The sequence below is a fragment of the Pelodiscus sinensis genome, chromosome 7, assembly GCF_052426305.1.
Source record: "Pelodiscus sinensis isolate ZL-2025 chromosome 7, ASM5242630v1, whole genome shotgun sequence".
Lineage (NCBI taxonomy): Eukaryota > Metazoa > Chordata > Testudines > Trionychidae > Pelodiscus > Pelodiscus sinensis.
Window position 1 is genome coordinate 66,782,571 of NC_143058.1, and position 20,539 is coordinate 66,803,109.

The 20,539-nt window shown below is 56.0% G+C and overlaps 1 protein-coding gene across 8 annotated transcripts in view; it reads left to right on the top strand.

The window, feature by feature from the left end:
* The window catches only part of PCBP3 (poly(rC) binding protein 3), a 60,730-nt gene that overhangs the window by 34,477 nt on the left and 5,714 nt on the right, over positions 1-20,539 (top strand). For 2 of the 8 annotated variants that reach the window (XM_089779845.1, XM_089779849.1), the window contains exons 10-12: positions 10,268-10,346; positions 11,170-11,229; positions 18,952-19,004. In XM_089779845.1, the coding sequence (XP_089635971.1) occupies positions 10,268-10,346; positions 11,170-11,229; positions 18,952-19,004 (192 nt within the window). The remainder of the gene's footprint in view (positions 1-10,267; positions 10,347-11,169; positions 11,230-18,951; positions 19,005-20,539) is intronic. The other 6 variants (XM_089779846.1, XM_089779850.1, XM_089779847.1 and 3 more) reach the window with 3 other exon arrangements.

A 20,539-nucleotide genomic window follows, 5' to 3' on the forward strand; every position in this document is an offset into this window, starting at 1 on the left:
GGCAGGCTGAGTGGACCTGAAATGGCAGGTGGCCCCACTGCAGCTGCAAGGGGGACATGGCAGGGAGGAGTCACTGTGGGGAGGAGTCGCTGCAGGCAGTTCTTTCCCAGCAGCTGGCTGGAGGGTCTGGCCCGCTTGCTCGGGTCTGCTGGCCACCGTATTTGGGGTTGGGAAGGAGCCAGAATGGCAGAGACCCTGTGTGTGTGTGTGTGTGTGTGGGGGGGGGGGGTTAGGTCAGTGGCAGACCCTCCGTGCTGTAAGGTGCAAGGAGCCCAACACGCAGCTGAGAGTCCGTTACCAGACTGGGAGGCAAAGGTTTGTGCCTGCAGAAAGTGCTGGATGCCAGACGCCAGACCAGCTGATCACAGTGGGCCTGTCTGACTCTCAGGTCCGTCAATTAAGCGAGCCGGCCCTTTGCTGCATTGACAGAGGGGAGGGGCCCCCTTGCAGCCAGGGGTGACTAGACCAGCACAAAGGCCCCTTCCTTTGCCTACAGTGGCCACGCTCCACCTGCCTCTTTGCACATATAACCACCACTGGGCGGATTTGAACCAGGGACCTCTGAAGCTTGAGAGGAGCCGCTACCCGCTGAGCTACCAGCCATCTGGCGCCCAGCCCTGCTGTAGAGGTCTCTTGAGCGTAGCTGGTGCTGTGCACTAGGTGCCAGTGAACCACACTAGGTATATGGGTTGCACCTGTGCAGGCCCCCAGCAATGCAGGGTGCGCTAGCCCGAGGGCCAGGCTCCATGTGCCAGTTTGCATGCGCAGGCCCCCAGCAATGTACAGGGCTGCCAGCTGGCTGGTTTTGAACTGGACAGTCCGGTATTTGAGGGCTCTGTCTGGGAAACAAATTCCCCCCCCCCCGTTCTCCCCGGCCAGCCCCGCTCTCCCCGACCCCCTCCCGGCCAGCCCCACTCCCCCCGGCCCCCTCCCGGCCAGCCCTGCTCTCTCCGACCCCCTCCCGGCCAGCCCCGCTCTCCCCGACCCCCTCCCGGCCAGCCCTGCTCTCTCCGACCCCCTCCCGGCCAGCCCCGCTCCCCCCGACCCCCTCCCGGCCAGCCCTGCTCTCCCCGATCCCCTCCCGGCCAGCCCCGCTCCCCCCGACCCCCTCCCGGCCAGCCCTGCTCTCCCCGATCCCCTCCCGGCCAGCCCTGCTCTCCCCGACCCCCTTCCGGCCAGCCCCGCTCCCCCCGACCCGCTCCCGGCCAGCCCCACTCCCCTCCCGGCCGGTCCCCCCCCCCCCCGATTTGAGATAATGCCTGCTTGTCTGCGGGCAGGTGCATTCTCTGGGCCGCGCGGTGTGCTTGTGTGACGGACCAGGCCGGTCTGGGCACAGCTGAGGGCGTCTGCTCAGGGCAAATTGCTGAACTTCGGGGCTCCTTACAGCCCCCAGACTGGTGACCTCTCCAAACAGGCCACAAACCAGTCCCACAGAGCGCTTCAGCTGCCTGTCTGAAGCCTCACGAGCAAAACCCCTCCGACACCCCAGCAATATCCGTGCCTCAGATGGCCCCGGGCCTCATACACCGGTGGGGGGGGGGGGGGGGGAGTTCTTAGCACCCAATCCCACTTACCCCGAACAAGTTCTGTCCGGTTCCAAGAAACCATCCACAGATCCCTGGTCAATTTACCCTTTGGACCTTACCCACAAATCACGCTGAGCCAATCCTTTAGCATCTAACAACTAGAGGTTTATTACCAGAAGAAAGAAAAGCCTGAGAGAGAGGTTGCTAAAGTATCATACATTACATGCATCGAATCTCTCAGTCCTCGATCAGGCTCTAGCAGAGATGTTACAGCTGCTGGCTTAAGGGTCCTTGTTGCACATCCTAGGATCAGGATGGGTCCACAGGTCTTTCCGGCTCTTCGATCCCTGCACTGCTGCCTCTGGGATGAAGTGCTGAGCTGAGAACCAAAATGGAGTCCACCACATGGCCTCTTTATACATCCTTCCTGGTCTCTTCTTGGCTGCAGCAGGACACCTGGCCAGCGGCCTATCCCTGCTGGCAGCTCTCAGGTGTCCGCCCTCATGCTTTAGGTGTGTCCTTGGCCCATCTTATGCCATTGTCCCACAGGGCCCCGCTAATTAGCATGTCCATAGGCCGGGCTCTGCCCAATGCTCAACCACATTCAGAGAAATATTCAGTATCCACACAGACTACAGATTCCTACCTACACACACAGACATTATACACTCACATAAATAGCGTACACAGGATCAGCAGACTGTAAGCTCCTATTCAACATTCCACATGGCCCCCTTTTATACCATTTTGGGGGCCAGCACCCCCACCTATGGGTGCAGCCATGATCTGGCTGCTTCCCTCAAATTCCAGTAACGTGACACCCCCAATGCAAAATTGATGCAGGAAGTGATGCCAGTAACATCACTGAGGGCATCACAGGCTTCCCCATGCTTTGGCTCTGGGTCATCACATGTTCTAACCCAATGGCAGAAACAACAGGACAGAGCTGAATGAGAGTATGAGAACCCAGTGTGCCTAAAATAGGCTTCATTATTGCAAGGTCTGCCCTATTGACAGCCATGTCCTTGCCCTGTCTCACCAACCCAAGGTAGAACTTGGTAAAAACCACAGCTACTAGGATCTGCTTCTGCGGCATGATCCATAAGTGTGTCAGGTGATTTTGCCCCGAGCTGAAGAAAATAGTGAATTTATCCAGGCCAGCTCTGGCAACTCTCTGAACAACAATTAACATTGTGCGAATGCAGGTATTCTCATCCCAAATCGTGTAGGCATTTTTGCACTTAGCCACGAAAACAAAATGGTGGTGCGCCTCAGTTTCCCTTTTCACACAGGACCTTCTGTCTGGAAACTCTTTTGTCCTGTAAGAAGTTCCAAGACCAGTTACAAGTGTTAACCATGAAATAGCAAGATCACAATGTCCTTTTACATACTGTCTGTCGTTTGGTACATCTCCGGACAGATTACATGGTACTTCCATAAGATCATGCACATTGTATATCTTTACATTTCTCTGCAACAATAATACATTGGTTACCAGAATTAACATCAGTAACAAGAACAATCCTATCTCAGGTGTATATTGACATTCTCCATCATGCCCCTTCTCTGGCCCCACACCATTGTAGTTTTGGCCCTTCAGGTTCAATCTGCAAATCTTCTTTGCCAAATCAAGTCCTGACCCTCCCCCTTGTCCTCTGGGCTCCAGGCCTGAAACCTCTGGCCTGACCAAGACAAAGGGCTGGCTGGGTGTGACTCCCTGGCTCACAATGGCCCTGGAATTCTCCCCCTTCCCCCACTCAGTGGGATAACAGCAGTGAGCTGTAGACTCCCAAGTCTCTCCTCTGTCCCTCTCTAACCTCTGTTTCCACATGGAACCAGATATCAACTTCCCTGATTGATTATGAGTGTCCACCGTGTCCAGAGATGGGAGCGTAACTGCCATCTCCTGCATCCTAGATAGAGTGACCACACAGCTGTTCTGCTCTGCATACTTAACTACACAGTCCTTCTCCTGAATCTGAGACACTAACTTCCCACTCTCCTCATCCACCTGGGAATAATCCTGTACACACTGACTTCCCAGCAAGCTGGTCACACACAGTCACTTGTTCATCAGACTGCTCCAATTCTCTGGCTGTTCCTGCCTCCTCTGGAACAACCCTCAGTCCCTCCGAGATCTCTCCAACACCATCCACACTGGGTTTCCCTAAACCCAAGTCAGTGGAGTCACTGTTAACAGACAAATTCTGTCTGTCAGGCACTGAAACAAGTGCCTCACACAACAAGCGGCTGCCTTTTACAGGCAGAGCTTTCTCCTGAATGCCTTCTCCAAGCCAGGCATTGTCTCCTCTCTCTGTTACTGCAAACTGCTTGCTACAAGCACTGCCAGGACTCTCTTCCCCATGAGCTTCCTTAAGCAACACTTCACCCTTCTCTGGCTCTGCAGCAGCATTGCTCTGCTGAGCCCCGACCAACTCCTCCTACAATTCCCTTACTCCCTGAGTTATCTCTGGGCCCTCCGGTGGATTCACAGATACTCCCTTCTCAGGCACACAGACAGACTCACAAGAGACAGGGTCCGAGGCACCTTCTCTCCCTTTGCAGCTCTCTAGATGGCTGTAAAATTCCACACCATTATTAGACTCCAGAGTTAACACGCCCTCATTCTCTCCTTGTGCCTGGGCTAAGGGGTCATCCTGGTCCCATAGAGTCACTCTCCCCTCTTCCAGCAACACAGCAGCATCAGGCACAACATCAGTGTCACCCCTGTCTGATCTCTGGGGTTCTGGCACAACACTGCCTGGATCTACCCAAGTCACAGCATCCTCCTCCCCAGCAGACACAAACTTAGAGCCACCTCCTTTCTGGGCCTTCTCTGTATCCAGACCCAACTCTGGGACAACAGCACTGCTCTCCGCCATCACAGGCTGTGGGGCACCTTCCTCAGACAGAGGAAGAAACTCTTCCCCACACACAGACCGACAACCAGAGACAGTTTCTCCCTTGTCCCAACACCCCTGGCTAATTTCAGGCCTACAGCTAGCCACTGAGACAGCTTCCTTTACTGACCCACTGCTACTTCCACCAGCCAAATTGCCAGCCTGCACACACTGCGCTTCACACAACTCAATTTCAGCTTGTGCAGGTTCAATTCCACACACCTCACCAGCCACCAACTCCTCAACTAAAACTCCGCTCTTGCCAGCCACTCCAGGCTGCCCCAGAGAAACATTTCCCTGATTTCTGGGCTCTTCCTGCCCTGGTTCTGATTCCAGCCTCACCTCTGAGGCATCAGACAGGCCCTTGGGTCCCACACTCACAGGCTCACAGACACACAGCTATCTGCCACAGGCACACATGTAGAGACACTTTCCCCTTGGTTACAGTAAAACTGACCAGCCCCAGAAAACTTTCTCTGATTTCTGGGCTTTTTCCGCCCTGGTGTTGATTTCAGCCTCGCCTTTGAGGCACTAGACAGGCCCTTAGAAGCCTCACTCATAAATTCATGGCTACCTGCCACAGGCAAACATTTAGAGACACTTTTCTTTCGGTTACAATAAGATTGACTAGCCCCAGAAAGCTTCCCAGAGTTACCTGTACCCCCTTCACAAACCTCATACATGCTTCGGGGCTGTGTTACCCCCATTACCCAACATGCCCACACGGTCACACACGGAACTTTCAGGAGGACACGGTTCCTTTTGTGCTTCAATTCTTTTGGGTTGAAGTTCAAATCTGGCAGCTTTTTCCCGGCCTTGATTGATTTGTCTGTCCCACTCTGCCATTCTCTCTGCATGTTCTCGGTCTAGCCTCTGTATTCTCTGTTGTGATAGCAGATGAAACTCCTCCACTTCTCGTTTACATCTAAGTTGCATTCTCCTTACTGGATCCTGCACTGTCATTTCTTCTGCAGCATTTCTGACCATTAACAAAGATGCCAGCTCTGGATTAGAAACTTCCTCATTAAAGGCAATTCCTCCTTCCAAGCACAAGAGTTCCAGAGCCTCTCTGTCCAGATTTTCATACTGTAGCTCACTCATTGCAGCTGCTCTTTACCCAACCAACTTCTCAGTAGCAAAAATCAAATTTAGACAGCGTGGGGTCCTGATCCCAAAGCTCAATTGACCAAGATCTGTGGATCCTGCCGACTACGCCACTGTGACAGTCTGGGCCGGTCTGGGCACAGCTGAGGGTGTCCACTCAGGGTGAATTGCTCAAATCCGGGGCTCCTTACAGTCCCCAGACTGGTGACCTCTCTGAACAGGCCACAAACCAGTCCCACAAAGCACTTCAGCTGCCTGCCTGAAGCCTCACGAGCAAAACCTCTCCAACACCCCAGCAATATCCGTGCCCCAGATGGCCCCGGGCCTCATACACCGGTGGGGGGTCTTAGCACCCAATCCCACCTACCCCAAACAAGTTCTGTCCGGTTCCAAGAAACCAGCCACAGATCCCTGGTCAATTTACCCTTTGGACCTTACCCACAAATCATGCTGGGCCAATCCTTTAGCATCTAACAACTAGAGGTTTATTACCACAAGAAAGAAAAGCAGGAGAGTGAGGTTGCTAAAGTATCATACATTACATGCATCAAATCTCCCAGTTCTTGATGCAGGCTCTAGCAGAGATGTTACAGCTGCTGGCTTAAGAGTCCTTGTTGCACATCCTAGGATCAGGATGGGTCCACAGGTCTTTCCGGCTCTTCGATCCCTGCATTGCTGCCTCTGGGATGAAGTGCTGAGCTGAGAACCAAAATGGAGTCCACCACATGGCCTCTTTATACATCCTTCCTGGTCTCTTCTTGGCTGCAGCAGGTCACCTGGCCAGCGGCCTATCCCTGCTGTCAGCTCTCAGGTGTCTGCCCTCATGCTTTAGGTGTGTCCTTGGCCCATCGAATGCCATTGTCCCACAGGGCCCTGCTAATTAGCATGTCCATAGGCCGGGCTCTGCCCAATGCTCAACCACATTCAGAGAAATATTCAGTATCCACACAGATTACAGATTCCTACCTACACACACAGACATTATACACTCACATAAATAGCGTACACAGGATCAGCAGACAGTAAGCTCCTATTCAACACCCCGCATGGCCCCCTTTTATACCATTTTTGGGGCCAGCACCCTCACCTATGGGTGCAGCCATGATCTGGCTGATTCCCTCAAATTCCAGTAACGTGACAGCTTGGTCAGCTCTGGGCTGCGAAGGCCCCAGGCTGGGAGACTGCCAGCTGCGCATGGCCCGGGTTTTCGGAACGGATGCTGGGGATTCCTGGGTGGAGCCCCTCCGTCTGGGGCAGGGATGCATGTGGGGCTCGTGGCATCCAGACAACCTGTCTCGCCTCCCAGCTGGGTTTGGGAGAAATGTGCCCCAGCCTGAGCGCCGGGTGGAATTCCACCCCGAAACCCAGGGCCTTCCCTTTGGCTACGAATGCGACCCTGCCTGATGGCTCTGCCAGCGCAGCTCGGCGGCGGCCCGCCCCTGCTTAGAAGGGGTGTCTGTGGCTGGCGACACGTGTAGGGAGTGCGGAGCACGCTGCTGCCGGAGAGCCCGTGGCTGGAGGTGCAACGGAGGCCCTGTGCAGGCATCGATAGGCTTGTCCTGCTGCGTGTGTTTAAACGCCAAGCATGGCTGGACCGGGGCATGCAGAGACGGGAGATGACGTGTCTCCTCTGAGGACCAGACGGCTGCTTGCTGACCATAGCTCTTGCTAGCCAGTGACAGGACAGTCTCCGGGGCTTGGTAGGTAACCAGGCTGGGTCCGTTTCCCGCCTCCCTGGCTTATGCTCAGCACCACTAAAGACACTCAGACAGCCACCTGGCTAGTCTGCGCCCGTCTGCCCTGGTCACGCCGCCTCCTGCAGCTTCCACTCACTCCTGTCAGCGTTTCTCACGTTTCCGCCCCTCGGAGAATCTCTGCCGTGCGCCCCCGCTCAGTGCGCTGTGCCATCTGCTATTGGCCATCCACAGAACCCGCCTGCCACTCAGCAATCAGCACGGCCCACCATTTCCATCTGTGGCGGGAGAGTCAAAACGCACGACTCCCCCTCGCGCAGCCACGGCCACGTGGGATGGTGCCACAAATGTCCACGCCTGAGAATGGAAACTGGCGCGTTGTGCAGCCGGCAGCCCGAGGAGCAGCAGTAACAAGAGAGGCCGGATTCTGCCAGAGGCCGTGCTAGTCCGGCTCCGCAGGGACCCGTCTGCTGTTCAGTGTATCTGCGTTGACAGAGCCCTTCGGATTCTTTTCCAAGACGTTTTTGCTTCATATTTTCCAGTTTCTCTCCTCAAATAGACTGTGCGGCCCTTGCGAGTGGGATCCCTGTGGCCTTCCTCCTCCTTGTCCTTCTCCGCACGCCCAGGCCCTGCCTCAGGCTGCGTTTCTCAGTGGCGGGGGTTGCTGCCTGAGAGAGGAACAAACCCCAAGGCATGTGCTGGATGGGGGAAGCATTTGTGTCCTGGTCAGTGGCAGGCAGATCATCCCTGGGACTTGTTCCATACTCTGGGGCCAAATCCGGCGGAGTTTAGAGAGACCGGCAGTGCTGAACAATTCGACTCTGCGTTGGTCTCTTCTCAGGCTTCCCTATTTCAAACAATGTTTAATTGTTTAGTTCCCGGAAACGTGAAATCACTTGACTCGGTCATTTCTCTCTCTCGCTTGCTGCAGCCCCCGTTTGTCTTTGGGCGTTCTCCCGTTCTTGATTCTGCAGCGTTTTCCTGGGGACTTGGCATGGGATGGCTGAAGGGGCATGTGCACCTGGGCACAGCCCTGACGACCTTTCTCGGCTTTCCTGTAGATAAGCTGGTTCCTCGAGTGCATGGGGTTTGGTCTCAGCAGGGGCTCCGGGGCAGGCTGCACGTGGGAGTTGCCATGGAGGGCAAGCTGGAGGTGGTGGGGATGCTGGCAATTCTCAGGGGACGATGAGCACAGAAACTGTTTTAGCCTGGTGGGACCTGGCCCAGAGCCATGCTCCAGATTTCCCAGATACCCTCCTTAGCACACCGGCCCTCCCCACGTTACTAACACCCCTTCCCAGCATCCTCACAACAGCTCAGTGGCAGCCTCAGCCAGGGGCGGGCAAGAGGAGCGGGCGGTGCTGAGGAGAGCAAGTGCTGGCTGAAGGAGCAACCAGTGGTGGGAGGGATGCTGGGGTCAATGAGCAATCTGATTGGCTCTCCTCCACTTCCCAGCTCGCAGCCCCACTAGTGGGAGGGGGCGGCTGGCGGCCCTCAGGGCAGTGGGGGGAGCCAGTCTGGTGCTGAGGAAACGGGTCCTGTCGTGTACTGCGCAGCCGCAGCCCATGCAAGGTCAGGATGGGAGGGGCCCGCCCAGGGATACTGATTTCAAAAGAGGGAACCATGGGAACGGCCCCACGGAGACCGGTTTGGGCCCCACGTGCGTGTAAAACAGGAGACACCCTTGTTAAAAAACGAGGGTCTTTTTCTCAGTCCGAGAGTTGCCGTGCGCGGGCGGCTCACAAGCTGTACCCCATTTCCATGTGGCTTTGCTGTGGCACGGGGGGGCCACGCTGAGCCGGTGAGACATGTGCGCACCCTCTCTGGGAAAGCTGGTGCGTGGTGTCGGTTGTTGTACGGTGGGGCCGGTGCGTGCTCGCCCTCGTGAGGTGGTTGGAATCTCATCTCCTCGTGGCTGCTAGTTCGTGGACAAGCTGCCACTTGCCTGCCTCATGCGTCTGGGGTTCCTGCTTGCTGCCAGGTCCACCTGCTTCCCAAAGCCCTCTCTGCCTTCCCACCTGTTGTCTCTGCCTCCAGCGCCCCCCAGCACTGCCGGTGTCGGACCCCCGCGCGCCCTCCCTTGGGCCAGGGCAGTGTCCCCCGCACATGGAAATGGCATCACGGGACTGGCTGACCTAGAGGGCTTCTCCACTCTGAGCTCTGTGCTGCTGTCAGGCCACCATGGGGACGATGGGAGGGGCATGGTCCCGGTCTCCTGCCTGCACACGCAGCGAAATCTCCGGGGGGCCTGAGCTGGAGGGAAACGGCTACTGCTTCAGTCTTCTGAGCTGTGCAGCTCTCCGACGCAGCACAAAATGGATTCCAGGCATCCGCCCTCCCCAAGGGCCCGTCTGCAGGGCCAGGGAGAGGCGCCGACCACAAGGGATACGCCGGGTCTGAAGTACTTACCTATTTCAGCTCACGCCCACCTTTTGCCTCCTGCGGGGAGGGCTGTAAAACAGACTCCTCTGGGAGCTACCCCTGACTTGGCAGCTGGACTGTTTCCCTGTCGACCATGCAGTGCCCGAGTCACACGGGGAACCTCCAGCGGGTGAGGAAAGGAACGGCCACTGAGCGGATGTTTTGTAGCTAGCCCGGGGGCTCTCAGGGCTTTGTAACTATCAGAATGGCCTGGCCACATGGCCGCCGTTCTCAGATATTTCACCTCTTGGGCAGCAGCCTCAGCCCCGCTGAGCTGGAATTCCTTTGCTCAGACGCCCTTCCGCCCGCATGGACGGCTCCTGGTTCTGCCAGGGCTGCTGGTGCTGTGCGTGGGCCGGTAGGCTCCAGGGAGATCAGCCCGGACACAGAGCCAACGTGGGCTTGCTGCTGGTATGTACCTCAGACCCTGGCCAGGCACTTCTGCTACCGATTCAGGCTTTACGGTGTCTATCCAGGCCAAGTCCTTGCGTCAGTGTCATGTCGCACCATGGCGTCCTGCTTTGGGCTTTTCGTTATCATTTGGTTCTTGATTTTTTTGCTGTGACTTGTTGTGCTCTATAACAATAACCTTCTTAGTTCTAATGTCCCTCCTACCCCTCAGCAGTTGACCAAGCTCCACCAGTTGGCTATGCAGCAAACCCCCTTTACTCCCCTCGGACAGACCACCCCCGCTTTCCCTGGTACGTACCCGGATGCCCTTTACACATTTCCTTCTCTTCTTACCTGTAGAGTTTCTCTCTCTTTCAAAGCGGGTTTTATTTAATGGAAATAAATAGGCCGAGTAAAGTGACGTTGCAAATGTCCATGGTGAAACGCTACCAGACGATGATGTTTCAAAGTGATTTTCCTTATGGCTCAGTTGACTGTAATTGTGGTGGTTCGGTCTGCTCCCGGAGCTCCCTGGCCTCCCGGCCCAGAGGAGTGGGCATTCACTGCCATGGGATGGGATGTCCTTCGGGAGACGTCCAGGTACTCGGACAGGGCTTCCTCTGCGGCGCATTGTCTGCAGATGCCACACTCGGGAAAGGCCAGGAAATTCCTTTCAGTGCTTCCTGCCCATCGCTGTCCGGGACGTTCTCCTCATCCGCACAACATGGCAGTAGAACGTCAGCAGAAATGTCCTCGATGAGCAGCCCTCTTGTTTGGTGCTCCATGAGCAGTGGTGGGAATTAGCCATGGGTCTAGGGGGAGCCGTGGGTCTAGGGGGGAACCCTGCCTGGGTGAAGGAGCCCTTTGAAGCACCATGTGACGCTGGAAGACCCCCAGAACTCAAGCTAGGATGACTGTCTCAGACCCTACTAGCGACATTGCTAGTGCCTGTTCCATTTGTCATTGTGCAGCTACAGAGTAGGCACGCAGAATACTTAAAATACCTTCCTATCACGCGATGGGAATGCCTTTTCTGCCATTTTGTCCATCATATTTTGAGCTTCCTAGCTGAAGTGACATTGCTTATCTCCTCAAAGGCAAAAGCATTAAATCTGTTTCTTCTTTGCTCTTCAGGAGAAAAGCTGCCCTTACATTCCTCCGAAGAAGCTCAAAATCTGATGGGCCAGTCATCAGGTAAAATCCAAGCTATAGGGAAACAGTAGGCCTCGGGTGCAGTATTTCTTGGCTAAGACCCTGTCGGTGTTGTAATCGTACATACGTTGTCTTCCTGTGTTGACAAGACAGTCTGACTTGTCCTACTCATGGAGCCATTTGCATGGGACAGTATACTCAGCGAGGAGAATGACTTGGCCCATACTGAACTGTACTTCAGTAGTCTGTTAATACAGTCTCTGGGCACGTGTGTAGAAGAGCCGTTCATGCTAGCAGGAATGATGCATGGTCCAGAAAACCACAGGATTGTGACCTGTGTTGTTGTTGTATGTGGTTTTTATAAAGTTCTCCATGAGATAGCAGGAGAGCAACCATGGGAGACGAGAGAGAATATTGCTCAGTTAGTGTGAAGCTAGGCAATACATTACTGTGTCTGGATAGAGCTGTCTTTTTTTGATAAATTCCTATTTCAGTTTTTCTATGCTGATAATTGGCTAAGAAGCCAACACACGCCGGTATGGATTTTCTTTACAAAAAGGTACTTAGCTCAAAGGCAGGCAAAACGCTGGAAGAAATGAACTGCTTTAAAATAGTTTTGACATTCACTTCACTCAAAATACCTCTAATTTAAATACACGGTTGGGAAATGATCATTTCGTAATGCGGAGCAGTACTAGTAAGTTCATGCATTTTCTGATGAAGCATGTTGCATTCTTCATGCTGTTGAAATGGATGCTGATTGGTAATGATGGGAGCTACTTTTTGTGAAAGCCGTCTGGGCCTGTTTTATGGGTTAGAGCCTCAGCCCAGTTCATCAGCTTAGCTCCCATGAAGCCAGTGGAGGCAGGTCTATGTATGTGGCCCTGTGTTTAGAGGGACACAGAGATACATACGTAAATGTGCCCTGGTGACGTCCCAAACCTACACCAGGCGCACGGCAAAATAGTCCGATGGCCTCTCCCAGGCTAAAAGGTAACGTGACATGGATTCTGAACGACTTTGCCCCACAAAGCAGAGTGATGAGACACAAACTCCTTTTCTGGTTGAGTATTTGTGTAGTAACTGGACCCATTCGGACTGTTGTGAAAGGCATGGGATTTCCATGGCCATCGCGGAGGAGGGCCTGTGTCTGGTAACTGAAGAGGGTTCCTATGCTGATCAGGCAAGTTAGGAAGCGGTTCAGTTCAGAGTAGCAGTACGAACATGTGTCCTGCGGGATTCCAGGCTGTTCCTAAATGGAGCCGCACAGCGTAGGGGAGAGCCACAGGCAAGGCCACATGCTCGGGGACTTTCCATTGCTGCTGTGTGGCACACTCCAAGGGGCAAGTGGCGGGAACCACCCCCACTCCAGCGCATGGGACGTGCTGGGGCACCCTGACTCCAGCCCCTGCTGGCCCTTGCTGGTCAGCGTGGGAGAGGCTGTAGAGATGGGTGCACCGAGGTGAGTGAGGAGTAGGTTCAAGAGGGGCATAGTGCAGAGGGATCCATGGGACCCGGAGGGTCAAGCGGCGCTGAAGGGAAGAGGGAATGGGGGAGAGGAGGGACTCTGTCCCCACTCGCGCAGGGGCTCCAGACCCATTTGCAGAGCTCTGTGTGGCTACAAAACCTGTATCTGCATCCGCAAGCATGAGCTGGGGCTGTCCACGCTGATACCTGCAGCCGCAGAGACCCGTGGCTAGACGGGGCGTCTGCCAACGCACAGAGCTCTAGACCCAGAATTGGTAGCACGAGCTGGGGCTGTCCACGCTGACACCCACGGCCACAGAGACCCGTGGCTAGACGGGGCGTCTGCCAACGCACAGAACTCTAGACCCAGAATTGGTAGTACGAGCTGGGGCTGTCCACGCTGACACCCACGGCCACAGAGACCCGTGGCTAGATGGGGCGTCTGCCAACGCACAGAGCTCTAGACCCAGAATTGGTAGCACGAGCTGGGGCTGTCCGTGCTGACACCCGCGGGTTTGCAGGGCTCCGCCCGTGAGGGTCCGGGGCAGTGCGAGGACCCGCTGCTACTTTGCCGCTGTGACTGCCCTCCCCACAAGCGCTGCGGCCGGGCTGGTTTTGCGAGCAGCCAGGGAGCGTCAGTGCCCTGTGGAGCGACGCCCAAGACGCTGCTCTGTGTGGGTGAGCCCTTTGCCCTGGAAGTCGGGCGGGTCGCGGAGCCTTGGCAGTTAGTCCTGCTGATCTGTAAAGTCTCGCTCTTCCACCAACCAGGCGTACGCCCGTGCAAGCTAGTGCTCTGGGGGCCCAGCCAGGGGCTGACACTGCTCCGGGCTCAGGCTGGGATTGCTGGGACGGGCCAATGGGCAACCTGGCTTGGATGCCCAGCTCCTCCTCTCCGGCCTTTTGTGTCCTCGGGCTAGTCAGGGAGTTCAAAATATGCAAACTCGGGCCGGGTTAGGCAGCTACATCACATGCTGATGTTTCAATGCAGGCCCTGGCTTGGGGGTTTTACCAAATCCCTGGCAAGTTCCTGGGACTAGAGCGAGCTCTGAGACTCTGGGCCCTTTGGTGGCTGACTCTGAGCAGCCAGGTCTGAAAACGGGGTGTGCCGGACCGGGCCGTGTCTGGGCACAGCTGAGGGCGTCCGCTCAGGAGGCCCCAGACTGGTGACCTCTCCAAACAGGCCACAAACCACTCCCACAGAGCACTTCAGCTGCCTGCCTGAAGCCTCACAAGCAAAACCCCTCCGACACCCCTGCAATATCCGTGCCACAGATGGCCCCGGGCCTCATACACAGGTGAGGGGTCTAGAACCCAATCTCACCTTCCCCAAACAAGTTCTGTCCGGTTCCAAGAAACCAGCCACAGATCCCCGGTCAATTTACCCTCTGGACCTTACCCACAAATCACACTGAGCCAATCCTTTTGAATCTACCATCTAAAGGATTATTGCTACAAGAAAGAAAAGCTTGAGAGTGAGGTTGCTAAAGTATCATACATTACATGCATCGACTCTCCCAGTTCTCAATGCAGGCTCTAGCAGAGATGTTACAGCTGCTGGCTTAAAAGTCCTTGTTGCACATCCTAGGTCAGGATGGGTCCACAGTTCTTCCCGGCCCTTCAATCCCTGCATTGCTGCCTCTGGGATGAAATGCTGAGCTGAGTACCAAGATGGAGTCTGCCACATGGCATCTTTATAGATCCATCCTGGTCTCTTCTTGGCTGCAGCACGTCACCTGGCCAGCGGCCTATCCCTGTGTTCCCTGCTGGCAACCCTTAGGTGTCAGTCCTCATTCCCGAGGTGTGTCATAGACTCATAGACTCATAGACTTTAAGGTCAGAAGGGACCATTATGATCATCTAGTCTGACCCCCTGCACAGTGCAGACCACAAAATCTCACCCACCCCTTCTAGAATAATCCTCTCACCTATATCTCAGATATTGAAGCCTTCAAATACTATGAAGACCCCAAGATGCAGAGAATCCTCTAGCTGTGATCTGTACCCCATCTGTACCCCATCTGTCCTTGGCCCATTGAGTGCTATTGTCCCACAGGGCCTCGCTAATTAGCATGTCCATAGGCCGGGCTCTGCCCAATGTTCAACAACATGCAGAGAAATATCCAGTATCCATACAAAGTACAGGCTTCGAACTTCACACACAGACATTATACAATCACATGACTAGCGTACACAGGATCAGCAGACAGTAACTCCTATTCAACACCCCACATGGCCCCCTTTTATACCATTTTGGGGGCCAGCACCCTCACCTATGGGTGCAGCCATGATCTGGCTGCTTCCCTCAAATTCCAGTAACGTGACACCCCCAATGCAAAATTGATGCAGGAAGTGATGCCAGTAACATCACTGAGGGCATCACAGGCTTCCCCATGCTTTGGCTCTGGGTCATCACATGTTCTAACCCAATGGCAGAAACAACAGGACAGAGCTGAATGAGAGTATGAGAACCCAGTGTGCCTAAAATAGGCTTCATTATTGCAAGGTCTGCCCTATTGACAGCCATGTCCTTGCCCTGTCTCACCAACCCAAGGTAGAACTTGGTAAAAACCACAGCTACTAGGATCTGCTTCTGCGGCATGATCCATAAGTGTGTCAGGTGATTTTGCCCCGAGCTGAAGAAAATAGTGAATTTATCCAGGCCAGCTCTGGCAACTCTCTGAGCAACAATTAACATTGTGCGAATGCAGGTATTCTCATCCCAAATCGTGTAGGCATTTTTGCACTTAGCCACGAAAACAAAATGGAGGTGTATACCATTTTTGGGGCCAACACCCCCACCTATGGGTGCAGCAGTGATCCGGCTGTTTCCCTCAAATTCGGTAACGTGACACCGGGGCCTGACTGTAGCTTGTCGTCAGTGTCCACTCCTGGGAGGCGAGCACACCACGCACCTGGCCTCCTGGGGGCAACGAGGCTGTCTCCAGTCACGTCTGGAAAGCGCTGCATCTTCCAGCACAGAGGAGCAATTCGATGTCGTTCGGGCCTGGAGTAACCTCCCAAGTGCCTGTTTAACCGAAAAGCTCTGGCCTTCAACGGGCTCCTCGCCTGCGGCCGGGGGGAAGGGGCGCTTTGCATCCCGACTCCGGCACGCCAAGGCAAAGAGCAACCCGCCACATTTCAGGAAGTGCCATGTGGCGCTCTCCATGGCATCTGCACCATGGGCTTAGCGCTCAGCCGCGGGGATTCTGAGATCGCTGATGCCACGGGGCAGAGCCTGTTGGCTCCATGGGCTGGAACAATTAGCATAGCGGGGGGCTGGGAGCCATTGAATCACGCTGAAACCACTTCAACCCTGAGCACCCCTCGGACCAGCACCCGTAACTGGTTCATTCATTTTCACCATGCGCTCTGGGGTACCAGCAAAATGAACTGGGGGATCATAGAATCATAGAACCATAAAGCTGGCAGAGACCTCAGGCGTCATCGAGTCCAGCCCCCTGCCCAAGGCAGGACCAATCCAACTAAATCAACCCGGCCAGGGCTTGGTCAAGCCAAGACTTAAACACCTCTAGGGATGGAGACTCCACCACCTCCCTAGGGAACCCAGCCCACTGCTTCACCGCCCTCCCAGTGAAATGGTTTTTCCTAATGTCCAACCTAGACCTCCCCCACTGTAACTTGAGCCCATTGCTCCTTGTTCTGCCATCCGTCACTACTGAGAACAGCCTCTCTCCATCCTCTTTGAAACCTCCCTTCAGGGAGTTGAAGGCTGCTCTCAAATCCCCCCTCACTCTTCGCTTCTGCAGACTAAACAGACCCAGCCTCTCAGCCTCTCCTCATAGGTCATGTGCTCCAGCCCCCTCATCATTTTGGTCACCCTCTGCTGGACCCTCTCCAACACATCCACATCCTTTCTATAGTGGGGGGCTCAGGACTGGACAGAGCCGAATAAAGGGGAATGATGACATCTCTGGATCTGCTGGCAATGCTCCTCCTAATGCAACCTAATATGCCATTAGCCTTCTTGGCTACAAGGGCACCCTGTTGACTCATCTCCAGCTTCTCATCCACTGTAATCCCCAGGTCCTTTTCTGCAGAACTGCTGCTTAGCCAGTCTATCCCCAGCCTGTAACAATGCTTGGGAGTCTTCCATCCCAAGTGCAGGACTCTACACTTGTCCTTGCTGAACCTCATCAGATTTCTTTTGGCCCAATCCTCTAATCTGTCCAGGTCACTCTGGACTGGATCCCTGCCCTCCAGCATATCTACCTCTCCCCCTAGCTTAGTGTCATCCGCAAACTTGCTGAGGGTGACATCCATCCCCTCATCCAGGTCATTAATAAAGATGTTGAACAAAACTGGCCCAGAACCGATCCTTGGAGCACTCGGCTAGAAACCAACCACCAACTGGACATCAAGCCATTGATCACTACATGTTGGGCCCAACAGTCTAGCCAGCTTTCTATCCACCTTACAGTCCATTTATCCAATCCATATTCCCTTAACTTGCTGGCAAGAATATTGTGGGAGACCGTGTTAAAAGCTTTGCTAAAGTCAAGATATATCACATCTACTGACTTTCCCATATCCACAGAGCCAGTTACCTCATCATAGAAGCTAATCAGATTGGTCAGACACGACTTGCCCTTTGTGAATCCATGTTGACTGTTCCTGGCTAGTCCCCTTAGCAGGCAGGAAACACGGATGTATTGGAAGGGTGGCAGCACTGGGTCCTGACTGGTGCTGTTGGTCGTCCTTCTGGAGCTGCTCCCAAGCCCCACGGCACATGGAGGGTGATGCATGTTGTGGCTGGCCTGAGAGGCGGGTGACGCTGTTGTTACCGCATAGCGCCACGGCACGGAACTGGCTTCCCCATGCTGCCCAGGAACATGCTAAAGCGGGAGGCGTCTTAGGAACAGCAGAATCCTTCTGGCCTCAGCCTGTCTGCCTGTTCACCTGTTTCCGTCCACCAGCTTTCTCTGCACCCCTGTATTCCCTCCGGCCTCCAGACACAAGCCCGCTCTCCTCACCTGCTCGTCTCCTCTCCCAGGTGGACCCTTGTTGCTATTCCCAAGGGTGAGGACTGGTCTGAGGAGCTGAGAGTCCCCGTTGGCTGCCCCTAGCGTCACTCGCCCCGTGCTGCACGTAGGGGTGTGGAGGCCACCCTGTCAGCCTGGAGTGGCCATGTCAGGCACTGCCTCAGAGGAACGCCAGGGCCATGCCTGGGCCTGGACCGAGAGCAGTGCAAAGGGCGGGCCAGTTACGTTTCAAGCTGCGCACACTTGTCCCCTGCCTCTGCCACTTGCCATGTGGGTGGAGAAGGCCCTCGACCTGGCTAGGGAAGCGGACGGGAGCCTGCGGCCCTGGGCACGGTGCCCATGAGGCACAGCACGGTTCTGGCTGCACAAAGCGGCAGGCTGTCCTGCTGGAGCAGGCCTACGATGGGTATCGGGAGCCTGTGTTTTGTGTGCCCGTGTCCTTGCTGGCTGTGAATCTGTGGGGCTTGGGCCACAGAGCGCACATGCAATCACACGGAGAGTTTCTGCAGCCGGGGGCCTGTGTGCGCTGTGGCCTGGGGGCGCGGTATTCCACGCTCAAGTCCTTTAGCAGGCACTGGTGAAGGACAGGCAGAAATCTGCATCGTGCACTGTGGCACTTCCACGTGTCCTGCAAAGCCCCTCCTCGGTTTCCGTACGCCCGCCCCGCGGCCGCAAACCCTGCTGTGTTCCTTGTGAGCAGAGGGGTGGGAGTGGGATGCCGATGTGTGCTTTCGCTGCCCCCAGTGAGCCGGTGACTCTCACCACCCTGGGCTTGCTTACAGGCGTCCGGCACAAGCGGCACACGCGATGTTCCCTGGCAGACTTCAAGCGGCACAGGCGGTTGCTTGCTCAGCCCACGTCAGTGTTTCCCAGGTGGCTCTGTGAGTCTGCAGAGCGGCTTGCAGGCCCCTGGGGAGTGCCAAGGAAAGGAAGCTGGACTGGCTGCAGTAGCAAGGCGCGTTTCCTCCTTGTTTCTTGTTAGACCCGCTGATGGGAAGGCACCTGCAGTCACAGACTTTTAGACTGGAAGCTGTGACCCTCCCATGAGAACCGGTGGGAGTGGGGTAGGAGAAGAGCAGCGGTAACCAGTGGTGGCGTGCTTGTTCCTCATTGTATACCAGAGTGTGTTTTCCACGCACCCTCCTGGCCCTGAAGGAGTGTGGGGCCTGAGGGGCTGCTCCTTGGTACCAGGCACTGCCCGGCTAGTGTGTCAGGTGCCACAGGACTCCTCGCGGGTCTGCAGGCACTGCGCTGCTTTCTCTGCGAGCTCTAACCTTTTCCCCTTGCCTATGCCCAGGTTTGGATGCCAGTCCCCCGGCCAGTACTCATGAACTCACCATTCCCAATGATGTGAGTATGCAGCTCGGCCGCACTCTGAGCGGGGGTGGAGGGGAAAGTCATGCGGGAATGCGGGCGAGCCGTGTCCCAGCCGGACCTAGTGCACGGTGGGAGGCCGAGGAGGCCACGTGGGTCGCTCGGTCCGCCGCTGCTGGCTTCAGCGCGAGGAACACGGCGACTCTGCGCAGGGAATTGGTGCTCCTGGAACGTGCCCGCCTGGCAGCGCTAGAGGGGAGGTTGCCCGATGTTCCGTGAGCGGCTCAGCCCGAGCAGACTCCCTGCCTTGCCCCGAGCGCTGAGCGCCGCTGCCCCCACCCGGGCCGTGTCTGCGCAGCGCAGGGCCGTCTAAGCCCTGGATTTAGTTAAGTAGATCTGGAGAGGGATTAGCTAGAATTCAATCTTGCCTGTGCCGAGAAGGGGAACCCCAGCCGGGTGGAGGAGGTGTTTGAGACCACGGGGGGCTTTCTGTGGGGGCAGGGACATACAAGGCGGCCGTCCCTGCAGGCGTCCTGGGGCGCAGGTACCCAGGGCTGCTGGGGTTACAGGCTTGTTACTCACCCACTCAAACGCCCACAGGCGGGAAGCCGCTCAGGGCAGGCTCAGCCCCGGCGCAGGCATGAAGCTGTCCTGGTGGAAAACCCAGGATCCCGCGCAGGCAGCGTTGCCTGGCATAGCCAGCTCTGCGCTACCACCCCCTCCCAGGCAGCAAGTGGAGGGGCCTGAGGGGCATGGTGAAAGACACCGCGTGCCTGGCACTCTGCCCACCCTGAATGGTCCTGGAGGTTTCTGCAGGGCCACGGCAGAATGTCTAAATGCCATCTGGGCATTAGGGTCCCAGCTCCCGGGATCGGGGCCGGAACTCCTCGGACCCTGTCACACCATGGCAAGCTGCCGCTGGGAGCAGGAGAGAGGCAGCACAGATGGCACAGCTAGTCATCAGCCTGCTCTCATGCGTCCGCTCACCTCTGGGAAAGGGGCAAATAGCCACACGGCAACAGCTGCAGCTAACACAAAATAGCTCCCGCTAGTTCAGGCCGAGGCAGACTGCAAAGAGCCACACAGGCCCGCCAAAGACTGGTGATGGGCAATAAAATAGCAGGTGAAATTCCAGCGGACAAGCGCAAAGCCATGTTCCCTGGGAAGAGCCCTCCGGACTCTAGAGCCAACACGACGGGGCTACGCGAGCTGCTGCCACTCCAGAGACAGGTCTCGAGGGATCCCTGAGCGTTCCCTGGTAACATCTGCTCAGCCAAGAACCCCAAGCCCAGACCACCAGCCTGTGCGGTTCCACTGGGACAGGGGCGAATAAGACAAGTGAGGTCTGTCCCGTCCCTGGGCACTGTGCACAGCTCTGGTGCCCCCTCCCCAGAGAGGTGCAGTAGAAGTGGGAAGGTCCAGCAAAGAGCTGCACCAGTGCGGAGGGGTAAGGAAGAGCTGGCACGTAAGGGGAGAGGGAAAAGCCTGGGACATTTGTTGGAGAGAAGAGGGGCGGGGGCACGACTGCTGTCCCCAGACTTGTGCCTGGTGGCGAGGAGGCGGAGAGGGAG